This window comes from Mirounga angustirostris, unplaced genomic scaffold (assembly GCF_029215605.1).
Source record: "Mirounga angustirostris isolate CCGP_5_RB_7025 unplaced genomic scaffold, mMirAng1.0.hap1 SCAF_1, whole genome shotgun sequence".
NCBI lineage: Eukaryota > Metazoa > Chordata > Mammalia > Carnivora > Phocidae > Mirounga > Mirounga angustirostris.
The window spans coordinates 145,383,931-145,404,139 of NW_026991709.1; the positions used below are offsets into that span (position 1 = coordinate 145,383,931).

A 20,209-nucleotide genomic window follows, 5' to 3' on the forward strand; every position below is an offset into this window, starting at 1 on the left:
CTAAGTCCATGTGTCTCCAGCTGACAAAGGCAGCTGGCCTCAAGTCACACCTGGCATTCACCCTGCGTGGGGGTGGCTGCCCCGAGAGGTGGGTCCACTCAAAGACATCAGTCTCTGATCTGGCCCGAATCAAAGGCCATGCACTTCCCTTCGGGACCTGAATGTAGAACAGCTTCGTGGCCCAGTCACCACCTCGTGCCATGTAGCTCCCTTTCTGAAGAGAGGCATTATTAGATGTCATTATCATGCAAGGAGTGCCTTCACCAAGCAGGCCTCGCTTTTCACTCCTGAAAAGAAGCCTCTTTCATGTCCCCTAAAAGCCCCGAACTCCAGCCAAGGCCCCCTCCTGCCTTCTCCAGGCCTCTGAGCCAAAGTGCTGAGAATCGAACCCACGTCTGTTCCCTGCAGTATCTTCAGAATAAAGAAGTGGGCAAGGGGTCTGGTGGGACTGAGGTCAACCCCGCCTACACCAAGTTCCTGGAGGACCCTGGCCAGCCCAAGCCCCCAGCCTCAGCAGGCGATCACGTTGGCAGGCTTGGATCTTCTCGGTAAGAAAAAAAAGGGGATAGAGTGGTTGGAAAGTGAATATTAATTATTCAGAAGAAAGGCTGCCTCTGCTCAGAAGCCACGGGTGCAATTTTAAGATGACTGTGGCGTTGTCCTTCCCAAATGTGGGCTTCTCATATTCCATTAGCCCTGCATCTGCATGGAGGAGCCAGTTAGGCCCAGATATTATTTCTGCAAAACATCTGGTTGGAGCTCCCTGTAATATCCTCTCTGAGCTGGCCTTGAAACGCACCTGTTTCTAGGATTCTCAAACAGCCCTGTCTTGGATTGCTTGAGGCTCTTATGTCTCCTGGTTCTGTCTCGTTTTGAGCCAGCGAGAGTTCTAGAAAGAAGGGCAGAAAATCTGCAGGACTGCCTGGCCAGGTTTGCTACGAGGACCAGCACTGGCCACCTCCTCGGGCTCCCCAGATCCCTGCTGGCCCCTGCTCTCCTCCCAGGCCTGGCCCAGCCTGCCTTCCTGTGGTGATGTGCCCCTTCTGCCTTCACACAGCTCCGTGACCAGCCTGGGCCACACGCTGGTGGAATCTGCTCTCACGTGGCCTTCTCTGCCTAGTCCTCATGGGGCCTCACCCAGGTATGAACCCAGGACCTCAGGGCCCTCACAGCCCTTCCCACCCTGAATGCTCAGCCAGTACTGCCATCCCATTAAAAGGAGAGGAAACTGAGACCAGGCCAAATCCAGGGACTCTTCCAAGTTTGCATAAAGGACATAGAGGATCAGGGAGGCCCAGTGCCTTATCCAAGTTAATAGAGGAAATGGCTACTGAACCAGAGTCTTGGCCTCTGGCTTGCAGTCTAATGTCCCTTCCTGCTACCACAGAGTTAACACAAGGAACCTTCCAGGGCCTGGAGCCCAGCTCCTTTCCTTGTCTTCTCTTCCCCACTGAGAACCAGTCTCTAGGGGGAGAATTTCATGTCGTATGGGTTCCCACTTTAAGTCACTGATATCCCCTCAGCGCTCTGGCCCCCTCTTTGTTGTTAGAATCAAGCCTAGGGCTTAAATGGGCCTTTTGTTCTTCCTGCCAGCTCACAGACAAATGGTGGCTTTGTCCTGTCTCTGAGCCCTGTCCTGAGCCCTGCCCACTGTCCACTGGAGCCATGCTCCTGCTGTCAGCCCCCATCCCCACCCCTCAGGCAGGTCAGCTCAGGTTCCAGGCCAGGCCTCTGAGCGGCCGAGTCCGTGTTTGACTTGCTGTATGGCTCCAGGCATTGATCCTCTCTGGGATGCTGCTTCCTGACGAGGGCCTAAGACACTTCTGGCCTGACATTTGGCAGCACAGGGACTGTGGGCCAAGGCCAGCCCTGCAGCTGCCTCACCCATCAGCCTGGGGTCACAAGGGCATTTGGGGGAGAGTGGGCTGCTTCGAGCCACAAGGGAGCACGCCACGCTTCCAAAAGTGGGAGGCCTCCTGGCGCCCCAGGGAGAATGGACAGGCTCTGTCTCTCTGAGGTGTGAGTCACAGTAGTGGGAGCAGGAAGAGGGCCACGATGGTCCTCAAGATCCCTTCCAGGCCCGTGGGTCTGTGACCTGTGCACTCCACAGGGAAGCAGGACCAGATGTGCTCCTCAGCTGTCCAGACTGCTGGTTCCCAAGCTTCTGTCCCGCACACTACACAAGTACTTACTGAAGCCAACCACCCCTGGGCCCTGCCCCCACAGAGCATACCGCCCTCTTCCCTCAGTGATAGCACCGGCGGGAGCCACCCCAGAGAGGGGCTCTGTGGGGCTGGCGGGGTGTCTGGGAGGGGAGAGCCCCTTTCTTCTGCGGCTCCCCCTCTTCTCCCTCCCCCCACCCAATGAGCAAATCGTGGAGGTGAGTTGACCAGAGCTTTGCCAGAGCACGCAGGCTCTGATTCAGCAGGTCTGGATCCGCAGCCACTGACTCAGAGACTATACTTTGAGCAGTAAGGCCTTAAAGTGTATTTAGGTGTCAGAACAGAGAGGGGTCTGCAGTCCTCACACCCATCTCAGCCAACCCCCTCCATGTTCAGAGGGAGGACCCAGGCCCAGACCCCAGACCAAGTTAGCCTCTGGTCTCACACGCCCCAGCCCAGCTCTCCGTGTGTCCTGTGATGCTACGAAAGCAAACCCAGGGCCCCCAGGGTCTCAGGGGGAAAGGTGGGGGCAAAGCAGAGAGCAGCTTGGGACTCACACATGGGCTCTGGGGGGTTTTGTTGGGGGGCAGAGTTCCCCTTCTGTCTGGGCTCCAGCCAGCAGCTAAGGGGCTAGTAGGCAGACCCAGTGATAAGGAGGAAAGCGGGGACCGGCTCGATCAGCACTGAAGAAGACTGACCAAGTCACAAAGCCAAGTGTCCAGGAAGGTGGGCTGGGCGTGGGGCCAAGCCAGGAGATGAAGGAGGCTGGGGTAGGCTGACAGGGCGACAGAGGCTGGGCCCACCTAAAAATGGGCAAGGTGGCCAGGCCCTTGGCCCCACAGGTACCCGGGGCACCCTAGGCCCTCAAGGGCCAAATTCCAGAGCAGCCAGCCCAATTCCAGGCCCCTACAGGGACTGGATGGACAGAGGTACTGACGCAGCTCTAGCCTGGGTGGGGTCTGGCTGTGCAGCCAGCTGAGTGAGGTCTGGAGACTTCAGCAGGCACAGGAATGGTGGGCTGAGAAGAAGACAGAGGAGGAGGACCAGCAGGGCTAGGAAGGACTGGGTTGGCTTCCTGCTCTGAGGCTGCCTCTGAGGCACCCTGAATGTTCTCCTAATCCTTCCCACCATCACAAGTAAGTGTATGTCTCCTGATAACCCCTCAAATGACCTCTGACCCCTGACCTCTGCCCCACCCTGGTCCGCAGGTTCTCAGACTCCCCCGAACAGAAAGGCTGGCAGGCACAGGTGGCAGAGTTCAAGGCCCTCTGGCAGGCCGCTGAAGTGGAGCGTGACCGGCTTACCGAGTTTGTCACTGTCCTGCAGAAACGGTAACACATGGCACCCAGGGACATGCTCTCATGGGCCTGTGTGGGCTGGGGGTATGAGAGCCTGGCTCAAGGGCATTGTTCTTGGGCAGGGACCCGGTCTCGTCCATGACTGGGTCCGCCTTCCTGGAGAGTTCGGCTTCCACGGTGTCGGTCTAGGGTATTTCCAGTCACCACTCAGGTGCTCACCTAGGTGTCCCACAGCCTTGGGGCCCTATTGTCACACTTGTGGTTTGCCCTGTCCTACATATATTCAATGGGACTGTTGCATCCATGCGGACATGAGGTGGGAGTCTCGGGGAGAGGCTCTCTGGAGTAGTTAAAGCAGTCACATCAGTCCACAAATAATTAAAATCTCTGATGAACACGGCACCTTCCTCAGGGCACTGGGGGAGTTGGTGGGAAGACAAAGGCTAGAAGGACATCAGAATTACAAAGGGCAAGAGAGTTGCTCAGAGATGGCAGCTGAGACTTCTTTGGGGAGGGGGAGGGAAGCATGTGGCCCAAGGCAGTGGGCCAGGAGGCATAGTTTTCTCCGAGGGGCTGTTGACAGACTTCCATTCAGATAAATCAGTGCTCCTCGCTCAAGTGGCCCTTTTGGCAAGAATTGCAGGTACTCAGGCCAACGCATGGCCCAACCATGTGACCTCCACACTGAAAAATATAAAGGACACCACTGAGTTCCTGCCCTACCGGGGCATGCAGCCAGGGCTCTTTGGTGACAGGCAGTAGAAACCAATCCTGGCTAAGTTAAGGGAAAAGCAGATTTTGGTAGGTGCTGGCCGACTTCAAGGGGCGGGGCAGGAGAGGAGCCCAAGGAAGTCTGGGAATCTTGGGGGCTGGACGCGGTAGCAGGAACCCTTGGCGGTCTCTCCTGGGGCGCTGGCCCAATGGCTTCCGCTTCCTGTGCCAGCACATTCTGGGAGAGGTCTAGCTGACCTGGGTTGCTCACAGGTCCATCCCTGGACATAGGCCAGGCACCTTGACTGGAAGTACCTGCAGGTGCTCACAGAATGGAGGAGGGGCAGCTTGCCAAAGGGCAAAACAGAGTACCGTTACCAAAGAAGGAGTGAGGGGTGCTGGGAAGTGGTCAGTACCTAAGCAGTGAGAAGTGACCAGCTTTCAGTGTTTTTTCCCTTTTCATGTAATCCCTGAAGAGGATATGAATTTCAGACATACTCAGAGATAAGAGAAAAGTAACATTAATTCTTTTTCTGCAACTAAAATGTAGTGGATAGTACAAGCCTCTAGTCTACCAAATGGAAGAAACGTACTCCCATTTCCCTCGAGTGGCCCTGAGTGTTGGCCCTGAGTGAACCAAGGTGACTCCGTTATGCATTGCTGTGTAACAGACCATTCCATGCTTCGTGCTTCAAACACGATGGTTTATTCTTTCTCGAGGTTCCGTGGGTTACCTCAGGGATTCGATTCCACAGAACGCCTGCATCACTCACATGGCCCGGGTCCTCTGGAAGCTCGGCAGAGCTGCCTGGGTTCTCCTTTACTGGCCTCTCTCTGCACGTGCTATTTCCTCTTCCAGGGCCTCCCCATGCAGAGCTGGAATTCGTGTGAGGCAAGCAAGGCACTCACTATGAGTCACGCGTGTGTGCTTTTCTCTTAGCTTGACATTTTTGGGTTCACTCTGCTGTTCTGTGTCACTTTAGGGTGCAGGGGAGCTAGCTCTCGGGGGCTGTCCCAGGCCCATTAGCTAAGACACACGGCCTTTTCTGCTCTGGGGCATTGCTGCCCCACAGTGCTCACACAAGGAAAGCATTTGGATGCCCCCAAACCTCTTGGGATTTCTCACCCCAGTATCTACTCCCTTCTTTTTCTGGGGGGTCTGTTCCAGTCTCGCATCAGGGAGGCAGAGCTTCCCCCTCTCATACTCTGCCCTACCCCTTCCAGTGGCCTCAGGGCCCTGCAAGTCCCTGGTCCTGTGTCCTTATCCCAGTGAGACCACTGTGCTCTGCGTGGGGTCCCCTCACCCCCTCACCTGGTGCAGTCAGACTAAAAACAACAGTAGAGCTCGTCCTTGTTTCCCTTCTCTCAAGGCCTGTGTCCAAGGATCTGTGCCTCTCGTCCTGTTATCCAGTGTCTGAGAACATTGCTGTTTCTTATTTCTTATATTTTATCCACTTTTCTAGTTGTTTACAATAGGAGGGGCTAGTTCACTTAGTCTTCCATGACAGAGGTCACTAAACATGTCTCTTTTTGAAAAGCATATAATTGGCTTTATTTTTATTTTTTATTCTTTTTAAAGATTTCATTTATTTATTTGAGAGAGAGAGAGAACGCATGCATGAGAGAAGGGGGAGGGGCAGAGGGGGAAGGAGAGAGAGAATCCCAAGCAGACTCCCCCTGAGCTTGGAGCCCGACCTGGGCTGGATGCAGGGCTCGATCCCACAACCCTGAGGTCATGACCTGAGCTGAAACCAAGTCAGACACTTAACTGACCAAGCCTTAACCGACCGAGCCACCCAGGCACCCCTTGGCTTTGTTTTGAAATTCAATCTGAGACTTGGTGTTTGAGGAGGAGAGTTTAATCCATTTTTTGTAATATTTGGAAATATTTTGATCATCTCAATTAATATTTTCTATTTGCCACGATTTTTCTGCTCCTTTTTCTCTGCTGGCTAGGTCAGGTTTTATCTTTTCTATTGGCTAGGTCAGGTTTTATCTCCCTCTCTTACATGCAAGCTTGGAAGTTATATATTCTATCTCTATCCTTTTAGTGGTTACCTGTAACTTTTAACATAGAATTCAGCAAGTCTAAAGTCTGTAGATTTCTTTATTATCCCTTTGATAATAAAAATCTCATGACCCCGAGATCAAGAGTCACATGCTTCTCCAGCCAGGTGCCCCAATATATTTACAATGTTTAACTCTGATTCCCCTACTTGTGTCTTTCATGTTACTGGTTTCTAATATTTCTCTAATATTGCATTCTTCTTTCTAAACCCTCTGAAATTAACCCTCCAAATTCATCTTTTAAAAAATTAGTCAGTGTTCGTTTACTTTGGCCAACATACTTAAAAATGTCTTCCCTCACTCTTGCTTCTTGCATTTCAATCTCCCTTCTGGGTTCAGCTTCCTTCTTAGTGAAGTGCATCCTTTAGTTCAGCGAGACCATGTGGATGGTGTTTACTCTGGAATCTTTATTTTGCCTTTCTCTTGAAGGAGAATTTCATTTGGTGTAGAATTCTAGATGGTCAGGTACTTTCTCTAAGCACCGGGACACTATGATAGCTCATTGTCTTTGAGCATCCATTGTCGCCAAAAAGAAACCTGCTATCAGTTTGGTTGTTGTTCCTTCATAGTTATGTCCTTTCTCTCTAGATGTTTTTTCAGATATTCCTTTTGTCTTTGGTATTTTGAAGTCTCACTGTGATGGGTCTAGGTACTTTATTTCATTGTATTTCTCCTACTTAGTAATTGAAGTGCTTTTTCATTCCGAGGACTTCAGTTTATATATTGCCAAGGACATCTCTCCATATGTTGCCTCTCCCCATTGTTTCTGTTCTTTCCATCTGAAATGCCTAGTCAGCCCCTGTTAGACCTTCTTCTTCTTTCCTCTGCAGTTCTCAAACCTTCGTGATATTTTGGGCTGATAACTGCGTGGTTTCTTCAAATCTTCAAATCTGCTCCCTAAATCTCTTCAGTTGCACTTCATCTGCCATGAAACCTATTTTAATAACTGTATTTTTTTCATTTCTAGCAGTTCTTTTTTGTGTAAAAAAGAAGTGTTCTTCATGAAGACTTCTTGCTTTTCTCCTTGTAATAATTTTAAACTTACTTCATCCCTTTAGAGTTGCTCTATCATCTTCATTAGTTAGGATCCTAAGTAATGTCTGTTGACTCCCCCTCACGGTGAATAATTTCTCTATGTGGTTTGTACTTCTGTGTTATTTCTATGAGCTTGTCTTCAGTGTTGTTGACTTTTTGTCTTTTTTCTGTGGGAGTTCTCAGGTTATGAAAGTGTTCCTATGGAATGGTTCTGCTTTTGTCTCTGTGGAGCTTTGGGGGTTTCAGTGGTCTCTCATTGGTACTTTATGCTAATTTATTTTTTTTTTAATTTTTTTTAATTTTTTTATTCTTATGTTAATCCCCATACATTACATCATTAGTTTTAGATGAAGTGTTCCATGATTCATTGTTTGTGCATAACACCCAGTGCTCCATGCAGAATGTGCCCTCCTCAATACCCACCCCCAGGCTAACCCATCCTCCCACCCCCCTCCCCTCTAGAACCCTCAGTTTGTTTTTCAGAGTCCATCGTCTCTCATGGTTCGTCTACCCCTCAGATTTCCCCCGCTTCATTCTTCCCTTCCCAGTACTTTATGCTAATTTATTGGTTTAGGGTTTCCTGAGCACATGAGTGCTGGGCTTGTGTTTCAATTTTCTCATGATCGGTGCTTCCCCCCTCCCACACTTAAGGCCTTGGTTGACTACAGGTTTCCTTACCACTTCCCTGGCTTACGGATGTCTCAGTCTTTTATTGCAAACAGGGCACTCTTGAGGCTTCCAGAATCATGCAGAGAGCTTCCTTGCAGCTTGCTGCTTAATAGGAGTCCAGGTTTACAGCTTCTGCCCTCACATTGGCATCGAAACTCCTGCTCTATGCGATTGAAGGTTTTATTAGTTTTTCTATTACAAACGTATACTTACTTATTGTGAAAAGCCTCCTTTTCCAACCTGCAGTTCCCCATTCCTCATAGAAAAGAACTGTCAGAACTTCTAAAATGTTTTCCTTGCACATCCAAAAATGCATCTGCAAATATATGTGTATACGTGAATATACATATGTGCACATATATGCACCTACATTTTTATTACAAGATGGACTCACACTAAACACATCTTTACATTTTTATGAGAGTATATCACTGTAAGTTTCTAAATGTGGAATCACTGGATCAAAGAATGTGTACATTTAAATGTTCACAAATAATGGTAAACTTCCCTTTTAACGTGAATCCATTTGCATTCCCATTAATAATGTGAACTACCTACCATTTCCCCATGCCCTCACCTCCACAAAGTTTTATCAATGCATAACATGTTTGCCAAACTAATAAAGGAACACTATTATCTCAGTTGTTTTTATCTACTTTGCTATAACCAAAAGTGGGGATGAGTATATTTTTCACATGTTTATAGCCTTTTACATGTTCTTTTCTGTTAAATATCTATTCAAAGTGTTGCACATTTTTTAGGGAGTCATTTATATTTTTTCTTTACATCCATAAAGAGCTCTTTATGAATTATGTATAGAGTATTATATATGTAGTATAATATCATGTCTGTTTGTCTTTCATAAAGGTCTTATATCATTTATATTAAATTAATACCTGGGTAGGAGGACCTCCTTATCTGAGTATTCTTTATCAGTATCCCCACACTTAGAGTCCTTACAAAAGCAAAATTTTTACATGAAAATATTCACTAATGACTTGCCTTACTTAATATTATTCACTTTACACTGCCATTGGGTCAGTTTGGTCAGACTCTTGAAATATGATAAAAATCAATTACAAAGTGAAAAGGCAAAGTCAAAAAAAAATCTGGTCTGTCAGGAGGTTGAGGCACATGGTTTGAGAGAGCTGTTAGAGTCACCCCCAAAACCATGACAAACAAGCATTGAGCCGAATTAGCCCAGTTAATGATCGAAGAAGAAAAAAATCTGTGAGAATGAAGGCTGGTCAAAAGAGAATAATCAGAATCCCAATGGGAAGTCTTGAGTAGAACGTGAAGCTGTGGAGGCCTGCGGAGGAGCAGCTCCAGACCAGGCCACACTCCAGGTGAAGGAGTGAGAAGGAGTTGGCTCTGGTATGTGTTTGGAGGAAAAGCCATAGGGCCTGCTGATAAATTGGAAGCTGAAAGCAGCAGGGAAGAGAGAGAAGGCAAGAATGCCGCCTGGGTATTTAGACCAGGCATCTACATGGGTGGTGGGGACATTTATCAAGATGAGGAAGGCATATTTGGGAGGAGAAACCAAAAGTTTGGTTGTTCCTAAATTTTGTCGGAATTCATAAAGTGCTTTAGCATTGATGTGGTGTTTGCCGTTAGTTTCTTATTTCCCCTAGCACAAACAGAATACACACTTCAACAAAATGCAAACATTGCTGAAATACACGACAGAAAAATGAAAGCCTCTCACCCCAGCTGACTAGTCAGTAGCTGCTGCACATCCCTGTTGTCAGCTCATTGGCTGAGTTTCATTAGCACTGGTATCTATTTGTTTTTAAATTTTTAATCTGTTATAAAATTTTTAATTAGGTCATATATTATGCATAATCTTCTGCTATTTAGTTCACTCAATAATATATCTCAGACATCCTCTTCAGGTCAGTCCAAATTCTTTTTATGGTTAAGGAGTGTTTTTATTGTGTTAATCCACTATGATGTATTTGTCCTTTATTTACATAAATGGCATCATATTGTATGTATTCTTGTGACATTTGTTTTTCTTCTCCAATCCCATGATTTGGAGATCTGTGTTTATACATGTAGCCCTACCTCATTCTTTCTCATTGCCAGAGCAGTGCTGTCCAGCAGAACTTTCTGTGATGAAGGAGGTGTTCTAGAGCTCTGCTGTCCAATGCAGTGGCCATTAGCCACATGTGGCTTGGATCACTTGAAATGTGGCTGGTGTGACTGAAGAACTGATTTTTAATTTTATTTCATTTTCATTAATTTCAACTGAAATAGCTACCTGTGGACATGAGGCCGGCAGCCACTGTGTTGAACCCTGTCATGTTCTATCACATTCCATGGTATTATATTTACCACTTAACTCTGTATTTCTTCTATTGATGGACCTGTAGATTTTTTTTTTTTTTTGCTTTTGCAAATAAAGTTTCAAGGAGCATGCTTGAACAAGTCATGTTAGTAGCTGTATAACTGTGTTAGTATACAGCTTTGTGTTAGTAATTGTATGCTGTTCAAAATTGTCACCATTCTGCTCCATCTTGACTCTGCACCGAAGTGGAAGACCACTTCCTCCAACACTATAAATTTCCAGACCTCCACTCTGATTTGCCTGTGTGTATGCAACCCTTTGCTTAGGTTAAATTTCGGGGAGTCCTGGCCTTCTAGCTGAGCCTTTTGTATCACAGAAGTCTGGAAGGCCATACTTCCCCAGCTCTAGTGAGATTAAACAAATCCTTCCTGTGAAATGGCCGAATGGCAATGTCTTCAAGTCCCATGAATTCATGATGGGCATATAGAAAATAATAATAAGTAATAACAATAAATAATAATAAACAGAAAGCAATCACTAAATCCGAGAAAAGCAAAAAAAATAAATAAATAAGAAAGAAAATTTGATCATTACCACGCTCCATGTCTGGATAATTGTTCTAATGTAACTCCCTGTGGTAGTCAGGATTTTGTCCCCCATGCCCTTTGCTCTCTGCTGTTGTGCCTGTGAATACTTTATGATATATGGCAAAAGGGGCTTTGCAGATGTAATTATAGTTATGGGCCCTAAAATAGGAAGATTATCCTGGATTACCAGGTGGGCCCAATTTAATCGCTTGAGCTCTTAAAAGCAGAGAAATTTCTCCAGCTAGGGTCAGCCAGAGAAATGCTTCAGAGGAAGTCAGATAGATTCAAAGCATGCTAAGGGTGTCTGGTTGGCCTTGAAGATGGAGCGGGCCAAGTGGCCTCTAAAAGATGAAAATCACCCAGCCAGAGGCCATCGGGAAACAGGGATCTCAGTCCTTCCATTGGGACTGAATTCTTTCAATAACCTGAGTGAGCCTGGAAGTGGATTCTCTCCCAGAACCTCCAGGTAAGAGCCCAGGTCAGCCAACACCTTGATTTTGGCTTTTGGAACCTGGAGCAGACAAACCAACAGAGCCTGCTGGGCTTCTGACTTCCAGAACTGTGAGATAATAAATATGTGTTGTTTTAAGCTGCTAAATTTGTGCTAATTTGTTACAGCAGCAATAGAAAACTAATACACCCCCTACTATTAATTCAGCTGAAAAATGATATGTAACTACATTAGGAGGTGGAGGGGTGATTCTGTTTGGTAAGGGAAGAGGGTTAAACTAAAGCTACATTCTCGTGTTGCATGACAGGAAGTCGAAAGATTATATTTAAGCCTTAAAAAATAGCAGTATGGACATCTGTAGAAATACGGCAGTAAATATTCAAAGAAACAGCTAAAAGTGTTCTAAATGATTGCTTCTGGAGAGCCGGAAATGGGACTGGGGAGGCGTGTGAGTGGCTGGCAAACTTTCCATTTTAAGCCTTGGAGAGAACTATATGACTTTCAAACACATGTTCCTATGTCCCCGCAGTAAAAACAAAGAACAAGTCACACCACCACCAGTGTAAGATGCGCCTGCCTCTCTGAGAGCCAGAGCCGCTGGGGTGGGGGCTGCCCCTGCCTGCCCTGGGGTATGGCAGCCCCTCCTGTCTAATCATCAGGGTGGAGGAGAGCAACAGCAAGCTTCTGGAATCAGAGAAGAAGCTGCAGGAGGAGCGGCAACGCAACGTGGTGCTGGAGCAGCATCTGGAGAAGATGCGCCTGGAGCCTGGGAGGACGTCAGTCAGTCAGAGAGCAGCCCCCAGGAGCAAAACAGGTAGGGGCTGGACCAGGGGCCCCAGTGGCAGGGGGGTGGCCTTGCTGCTACTGGAGGAGCCTGTCAGCAGCACCACTTCAGTCCCTTCGAGAAGAAGGTGGGAAGCAGAGGCCTCCATCAGGGTGGAGCTCTGCCTGCCCATGCTGCTGGGGGGTCCTCTTTCCTGGGCCTCCTAGTCAGAACCAGGAGCCCCAAAGGGCTTGCACGTGGCCCTGACCCAGACACCTGCAAACCCTTATATGAGGTGGCAGTGCCTCTGCTAAATAGCCTCAGTTACCACCCCCACCCCAACCCTTAACCCTCTGTCCCGAGCTGACTTTGTTTAGAGTTGGTCCTGGGGTAAAGTTGGCCTGCTGAGGAGGCCAGGATGGCAGTGGCTGACCAGGAGAAGAATCCCTCTCTGCTTCCGACAGCAGTTGAGCAGGGATGAAGTGGCTTCTCTGTAGTCTTGGGGACCGGGCTTCTCTGTCTTGTGTTCCACCGTGCTCAACATGCGGCCGCCACGGTCTAAGATGGCTGCTTTAGCTTCCCCACCAGCAGCAGGAAGGGTAGGAGGGGAGGCGACAACCTGTTCCTCACCTTTTAAGGGCATGATCCTAAGGTTGCTCTGTCACTTCTGCCTTCATCTCCTGAGCAGATCCTAGTCACATGACCACGCCTAGCGGCAGACAGAGATCTTGCTGTCCTAAACTAAAAGATCTATTCTCTAACACAGTGATTCTTTTTTAAAAAAAGATTTTATTTATTTATTTGAGTGAGAGGGAGCACAAGAGCAGGGTGAGGGACAGAGGGAGAGGGAGAAGCAGACTAAGCCAGGAGCCTGATATGGGGCTCAATGTGGGACTCGATCCCGGGACTCCGGGATCATGACCTGAGCTGAAGGCAGACGCTTAACCGAATGAGCCACCCAGGCGTCCCCTAACACAGAGATTCTTCAGGTGTGGTCCCTGGACCAGCAGCATCAGCATCTTGTGAGGCTGGGGCCAGCTGGGGGCATGGGATGCCAGAGCCAGAAGTGAAGGAAGGAAGAATCTTTAGTACAGAGGGGCTAGGACCTGCCTCCCTCTGACGTCCCCATCCCAACCCCCTACAGGCTCTGGAGTGGAGGTGTTCCCCCTACTGCCCTGCCTCTCAACATCCCAGTATATCCCCCACCCTCTCCCCTAGTGAGGACACTCAGACCTTTGTCCCCAGCCCAGATGAGATCAGAACATTTCAAAAGGATGTGCCAGGAATGAGGCACAAAGCAGGAGTTGTGCCCTTTTCTCTTCTCCTACCAGCAGGGCCCAGACCTCAAGGGCCCTTCCAGTTGCTGCTGAGAATCCAGGCTGAGGAAGGTCCCTATAACTTAGCCCTGCTGGGCCCTCAAGAATAGGTCCCTTAAGAATGTGGTGTCTCTAGGCCTTGGGCTTATGACCTGAGTAACCCAACCAGGGGGTGCTCGGCCACGGTGGGAAAAACCATTTTGGTTCCGCCTAGACAGCAAAGAGCAGTGGCCTGAGAAAAAGTGTGTCCATGTGGCCTTTGCCACCTGCTGGCCTATGACGTGGGCAGAGCACCACTGCTTCAGGGAGTGGAGCACCCCCATCTGTAGAATGAGGAGACCTGAGTCTGGAATTTGGTCCCTCCACGGCAGTTCCACTCCAGTGGGGAAGATGGGTAATTACCAAAAAACCAGTAAAAGACATGCTAAGTCAGATGGAGGCAGGTGCTGAGGCTCGCTGCCGAGGAGGGGATAGGAGGTGCTGAGAGAGCAGCTGGTTTCCAGGAAGCCAGGGAAGAGCCCCCTGAGGAGTTGACATCTGCACAGGGACAGTGGGAGGGGCAGGGAGTGAGGCATACCGATACTCGAGGGAGGAGCAAGTGCAAAGGCACTGCGATGAGAGCTTGGTGGGAGGCTTGAAGGAACAGCAAGGAATAGCAAGTGAGGCTGGCCCATGGTGAGGGGAGGGGAGTATGAGGCAAGGTCAGAGCAGTGACAGAATACTAAGGAGGTGGTCCGATCACACAGAGCCTTGAGGTAAAAATGTGAATTCACCCAGGCCTCAGAGAGCTCTAGAGGCAAGAACTATTATCCTCATTTTACAGATGAAAAAACCAGCTCAGAGAGGTTGATGGTTTACCTGAGGCCACACGCAGGGGGTGAAAGCCAAGTCTACTGATGCCAGGTGATTTTTCCCTGGGCCACACCATTCCCAAGAACCACGCCACCTCTGAGGGCCTTTTCAGCACAGGTTTTCTGACGCTGGATTGCGCCCAAATTCCCACCAGTTGCCTTTGATTTCTTTTTCTGAGTATTCTGTGGCCTCTGGCCCTGGCCCCCCTGGACTCCCTGTAGGGAGCTGCTGGTCAGGGTAGGCTTTGGAGGCAAGGGGGACTCAGTGGTATGAGGGCATCAGAGGCGGTTCTGATCTAGACTCATTGTGAATTGCAAAGATGGAGACAGTAAAGAGAGGAACCACCTTGGTACAAAGCAAGCACAATCAGGGCTGTAGCAGAGACTAAAGTGTGAGTCCAGGGGAATGCAGAGCCGGCATCCGGGAGGGAGGCAGCCCTTGTCCTGCATCTTAAAAATAAAATTTTTTTTTGATTGAAGTATAGTTGACACACAGTGTTAGTTTTCGGGGTACAACATAGTGGTTTGACAACTTGGTATGCTATGCCTTGTCTTCCATCTTGAAGGAAGTATAATGTTTCAGCAAGCGGAAAAGCAGGAACTAGGCAGTGGGGTGGAGAGGGGAGAAGAAGAGCACTGACACGGGGCCACGGCCTCATCACAGAAAGTGGCTGCTACCGCCCCACAGGTCCGCCCACTTCCAGCACCAGGCACAACCCGAACAGGAGTGAAAGGAAGGACCCATCCTTCACCCAGCTCTCCAATGTGCCCATGGAATCACAGATGGAGGAGCTGACCACCAGGTGCTCTCCTGCCCCATCTTCCGGAGGGTGGCATTGTCCGCGCGGAGGTACTCTGATGGGCAGAAGCATCTTGTCCCTCCCAGTTTGACTTCTGTTTGCTCAGAGGGCTGCCTGCTGGGGTCCTGGGGTCTAGGCCTGCAATTTAGCAGCCTGGCGCCAGAGGGCAGAGAGACCCAGCCGCATCTCCGATGGCCTCCGAGTTCCGAGAGTTGGACTAAGCCTGGGTTGCTGAAGCCACTTCTCTCACTCAGTTAAACTTTCAGGGTCAAAGGCAGTGATGTTCAAGGAAGGATGGAGGGACCCCTATAGATTAGTACTTATCCTTGAGGCAGCCAACATTTGGGGGTGCTACTGGGTGCCAGGCCCAGGGCTGTGGGTGGGCCCAGAGAGGAATCCCACATGGTATTCCCCCAGGGTCCGTGGGAGGAGGGGACGGGTCAGAGAGAACCCCGAGCCTCAAGAGCAGCCTCGCTGGCAGCCCCGTTCCCAGCACCCCTGTACACACGCATGCTCGCGTGGGCCGCACTGAGCCCTTTCTTCATGTGGCCCAGGCTGGCCATCCAGGTGGAGGAAAACGAGATGCTGAAGGCTGCCCTGGGCAGTGCCCTGCGTGGAAAGGAGGAGGATTTCCGAATGTACCACGAGACCCTGGGCCAGGTGAAAGGGGTCTTTCTGCAGGCCCTGCGGCAGCAGAAGGCAGACACTACTAGGATGGTGGCCCGGTGTCAGCCTGGTGGGACGGGGCAGCCTTAGGCCCAGAGAGGACTGCTCCTGCTCCCAGAAGCCAACCTGGGCAACCAGCTCCGCCCCTTCTCCCGGAAGAGGTTCCCCAAGGGTGAGCAGAGCCAACACCTCAGACCAGGAGGGCAAAGGAGAAGCCTTGGAGGAGCCCTGGAGGCAACCCTGGACAGGCCGGGCAATGGCAGGGGAGGAGGCCCGGCGACCTGCTCAGCACCAGCGAGAGCTCTGGGACGATAAGCCAGCTGTAGACAGACAGATGCAGCCCCTGGGCCAGGTGCTCTCGCCCCACCTGGCCTCGGGCCTAGCTGGGAGGCCCTGCAGGCCCACAGGCCTCCATCGGCCCAGGATGAGCCTCCCGCAGCCCCACCCACCTGCCTCACCAGGGCATTACCCCCACCTTCCCCCAGCTCCCCCCTCCACGGCTCCCTCTGTGGCCACCCCCCAACTTTCGCAGACTTGGGGGCACGTGCTCCCAGCCACTTTGTCAAGCCCTCTCTTCAGGGCTTTTCCTTAGCCGCAGACCCTCGGACTTATAATAATATTATTTTCACGACCGCCACAGGTCCCAGTGAGTGAGCATCTACCATGGAAACCTGACCCCGCCTAGTCCTCTAGTAACCCAGGGATTTGGCACCCTCTTTTGCAGATGAAGAAACTGAGGCTTATGGAAAGAAGCTGGGCTAACATTTAACCCTGGGCCGCCTGACTACAAAAGCAGGGTCCTCTCAGTTGAGCGATTCGCCAGGGTGGGGGTGCCCACCCCCAACCAGCTGCTCCGGGAGTCCCCTCCATTTGCTTCCACAAGGCTGCAGCTAGTGGGTGCCTGTTTGGGGTGGGGGCTGGGCAGGAGGTTTGGGCAGGAGGGTCTGAGGCAGTGAGTCCGGGCCAAGGCGTGGTGCTCCTCCCTCACGGCCGCAGAGGGGTGAGCCCCCCACGTCCCTCTGTAACTGTCACAGCGTCACCCCCGCCTCCCCGCACTCACAGCTCTGGGAAAGGGGGGCCCTAAGGAAAGTCACCCACAGCCACACATACCGACCAGACCCCCCAGGCCCCCACAAAGCCACAGGTGCACAGAAATACTTAGACTCGGGAGCACGCAGCTGTACGGGGCATACACGCACCCCCAGACAGGGCCGGCTGCGCACTCCCAGGCCCTCCACATGGGCATGTGCTCACACTCCCACCCACGCAGACCGGTCACTAGCAGAGTGACTCGCAGGTGTGGGCGCGCGTGCCGTGCGGAGACCTTCTGGAGGGAAGCCACCTGGGGCTCCTGGGACCTGTCTGCTCGGGCCCTGCCTCAGGGGTGGGGGCTGTGGAGGTACTCTGCGCTGGCCCCCCGCAGCCAGGACGCCCCTGACCCTGCCTGGAGTGACACAGGTCTAGAGGTCCCTTGGCGAGCTGTAGTGAAGGCCATCAGGACGAAGCAGCAATGCTGAGAGGGTCCTAAGAGTCCCGGGAAGGTAAGAGTTTTTCTCTGATTCCTTGTGAAAGGAGCTGGCCAGAGGGACTGAGAGGCCGCGTGCTGGGAGGGGACAGCGTGTGACGGTGAGGAGTGGGCCCCACGCAGAGTCGTGGCACCAGACCGAGTAGTCCGTACCTTCCCCTGTAGGCGTGGGGGAGCGCCACAGGGGATCTGAGTGTGGGCGGGGACAGGCTCCAGCCCTCATGGAGTCCCTGGGAGGGATAAGCAGGCAGAGGACCAGCTATCCTTCCTCAGGGATGGGCAGAGAGGCAGGGATCTCCTCAGGGAAGTGCAGGGTGGCCTAACCCACACCCTAACCACTCGAGGGTGGTTTGGCTGCCTTCCTGGCTCAGGGCTGTGTCTGAGAGAGGAAAGGGCCTCAAGTCACAAGGTCTGAATAGGTGGGGGTGCCAGGGGCACATCTCTTTCCCCATTCATCAGCTGTGTGGCCTTGGGCGAGTTGCTTAACCTCCCTGAGCCTCCATGTCCTCATCTGTAACATGGGGACAAGAATAGAAACCTCCTTCCAGGGGCGGCTGTTACATGTGTCAGAGAATAGCTCAAAGACATTTAGCTCATTATGAGGTTGCCTTTTACTTCTGTCCAAGGGGCATGTATCAATAGATTGGTTTCATTCCACAAAGATAAAACAGGATTTACATGAGAGAGAGTGGGAAGTCAGGCCTAGTAAATCTTGTTTGCTCATTTGGGGGTCAGCTGATTAACTGGCATCTTGCAGAGGTCAACTGGGTGCTCAATCCTTGCTTAGGCCAACTGTGGGCATAAAGACAACTGTCTCAACTTACAGATTCTACGAGCAGCCTTGAGAGCTTTGCTGTGGAGCTGCGTGCCAGGGGTCCCTGTCACGTCTGCGGGCACCTGCCATCAGCGCCCCAGCTTAGTGAGACCAAGGCTGCTCCATCCCCCCATCAGCATCCCTCTGCGGGAGTCACTGTGAAAAAGTATCAAGTGCTAGAGCAGCGCTGGCCCCCAGGAAGCACTCAATAAATGTTGGGCCTCAGCATTAGCCCTGTTAGCTCAGCGAGCACCTTGTGGAGCAGCCCCCCGGCCCCAGGCACGACGGGCTCGGGTGCGCTCTAGGAAGGCCCCTGCCAGCTGGCAGACAGACTTACAGGCCACCATCCGCTCAGCCGGCCAGCCGTCCGGGCAGGGAATGTCACTGGCATTCCAGGCTCTTTGGGCCTGTGAGGGGCCCGGACGTGATTCTGACTTGCTCTTTTCAGGGAGCTCCTGGTCAGGTCAGAGAGGCCTGGGCAGTAGGGCCATGATGGAGCAGGAGGGTATGGGATGCAGAGACAGAATGCAGCCCCTCCGAGCCTCTCAGCTTCTGTGCTGAGGCTTCCAGGCTCATCGCCCAGATCTGGATGGGAGGGAGCTGTTCATATTTCCCTGAGGGGTGGGGGGCGGCTGGTGGAGCCGGGGAGCAGAACTTTTTAAGGAAGGAAGGGGTTGTCAAAGGGGCCAAGGACTGGGGCCCTGAGGATCTATTGCAAGTGGGCCAGGCGGGGAGGGGGGCAGCCTGGTCTGTCCAGCTTAGTGCCCGTGGCCCCTCCCGAGCAGCACCACCTGTCCCTGGGACCCTGAGGAGGAACTCCCCAGCCCTCAGGCAGGTGGGCGGCCGGTGGGCTGGACTTGCCTTTCACAGATGAGAACGCTGAGGTCCCTGCCCAGAGCCAAAGTGGTAGGAGGGGGACAGAGGTGCTTGGAGAGCGGAGGGGCAAGGACAAGTTAAAAGGCTGGGCCGGGGAGAGGCCTCACGTGAGGGCTCTCCCTGGCTGCACCCCCGGCAGGTGCCGCAGGCCTGGGTGCTCAGGTTCCCGCACTGACAGGTGAGACGTGACAGAGCTGTGGGTGTGGCTTGGACACCATCCCCACGAAGGCCTCTCGGGCACCACCGCTGAGCTGGACAAGGTCACAGCCTGGTTCAGGCTGATTCGAGCCCCAAATACGTTCCGTTGCCACGGGGCCCCTCCCTGCTTTCAGGAGCTCAGGGCAGGATGGCCTGCAGCGGGGGTCCTCCTCTGAGCCCCCATATGCAGTGGCCTCGCCTCTCCCTCTCCACCGCCAGTGAGCCCACGGCCACCCCAGCCCCTCTCCACAGGCACCGCCTACAGCCCCTGAGCCTTGCATATACCCACGAACACAGTACACACATCACATATATACACACACGTGCACACACAGTGCATGCAGCAATACACATACACAACAAGCACATGCCATAAACAACATACAACGCAAAACACACACCCTACATGCAACTGACACAAAACACAGTTACAGACACACGGGATACTATGTGTTTTTACTCTGAGCAACAACACACCAAGAAATGAGAAAGGATGCTGAGACTTGAGAGAATTGACCCCCTGCCCATAGCATCTCTCCCAGTAGCCCTGGCGGCCTTCGGGAAGCTGACCCCAGGCCCTTGTGCTGGTCTAAGCTCCTTCAGCTTCCTGCTCTTGTTTTGTGGGCTGGTCATGCCAGGCACCCTCCCTTGCCACCACCCTCATACAGGGTGGAGCTGGCTTTGGACTGTCCAGCGCCAGGTCCAGGAGGCCTCCCTAGCCCTCTATCGAGCCTGCCATCCCCAAATGCCGGGCTCCCTGCAGACCCCGCTGCGTGGGGTCACCCGGTGCACAGCTCCTGCTATGTGAGCCTTGCCTCTCTGGGCTTCTGGAGCGAGGCATCTGTGGCTCTCTTTCTGGGCAATTCAGTGAGCCACGCCCTTCATGGAGTGAGTCATGGAATCCCCCCAAAAGCCCAATAAGGTCAGAGCAGGCCCATTTGCAAATGAGGATCTGAGGCTCCGAGAAGCGGATCCACCCCCCATCTGCTTCTCTGAGCCATTCTCTTTGAGCCTCATGGGGGCACCAACTCAGTGGCCGGCCCAGGCTGGTCTCAGCCCGCACCCCGGGTGGATTGGATGTGTAGGGTTCTTGCCCCTGCAGGGTGATCAGCTCCAGAAGCTTACGGGGCTGA

General features: G+C 51.9%; 1 protein-coding gene across 1 annotated transcript in view; it reads left to right on the forward strand.

Moving 5' to 3' along the window:
- The window catches only part of CCDC13 (coiled-coil domain containing 13), a 59,584-nt gene extending 39,377 nt beyond the window's left edge, over positions 1-20,207 (forward strand). Inside the window, exons 11-16 of the mRNA XM_045903952.3 lie at positions 409-548; positions 1,058-1,141; positions 3,371-3,493; positions 11,927-12,081; positions 14,886-15,000; positions 15,552-20,207. Of these exons, the coding sequence (XP_045759908.1) occupies positions 409-548; positions 1,058-1,141; positions 3,371-3,493; positions 11,927-12,081; positions 14,886-15,000; positions 15,552-15,753 (819 nt within the window). The 3' untranslated portion in view covers positions 15,754-20,207. The remainder of the gene's footprint in view (positions 1-408; positions 549-1,057; positions 1,142-3,370; positions 3,494-11,926; positions 12,082-14,885; positions 15,001-15,551) is intronic.
- The last annotated feature ends 2 nt before the right edge of the window (positions 20,208-20,209 follow it).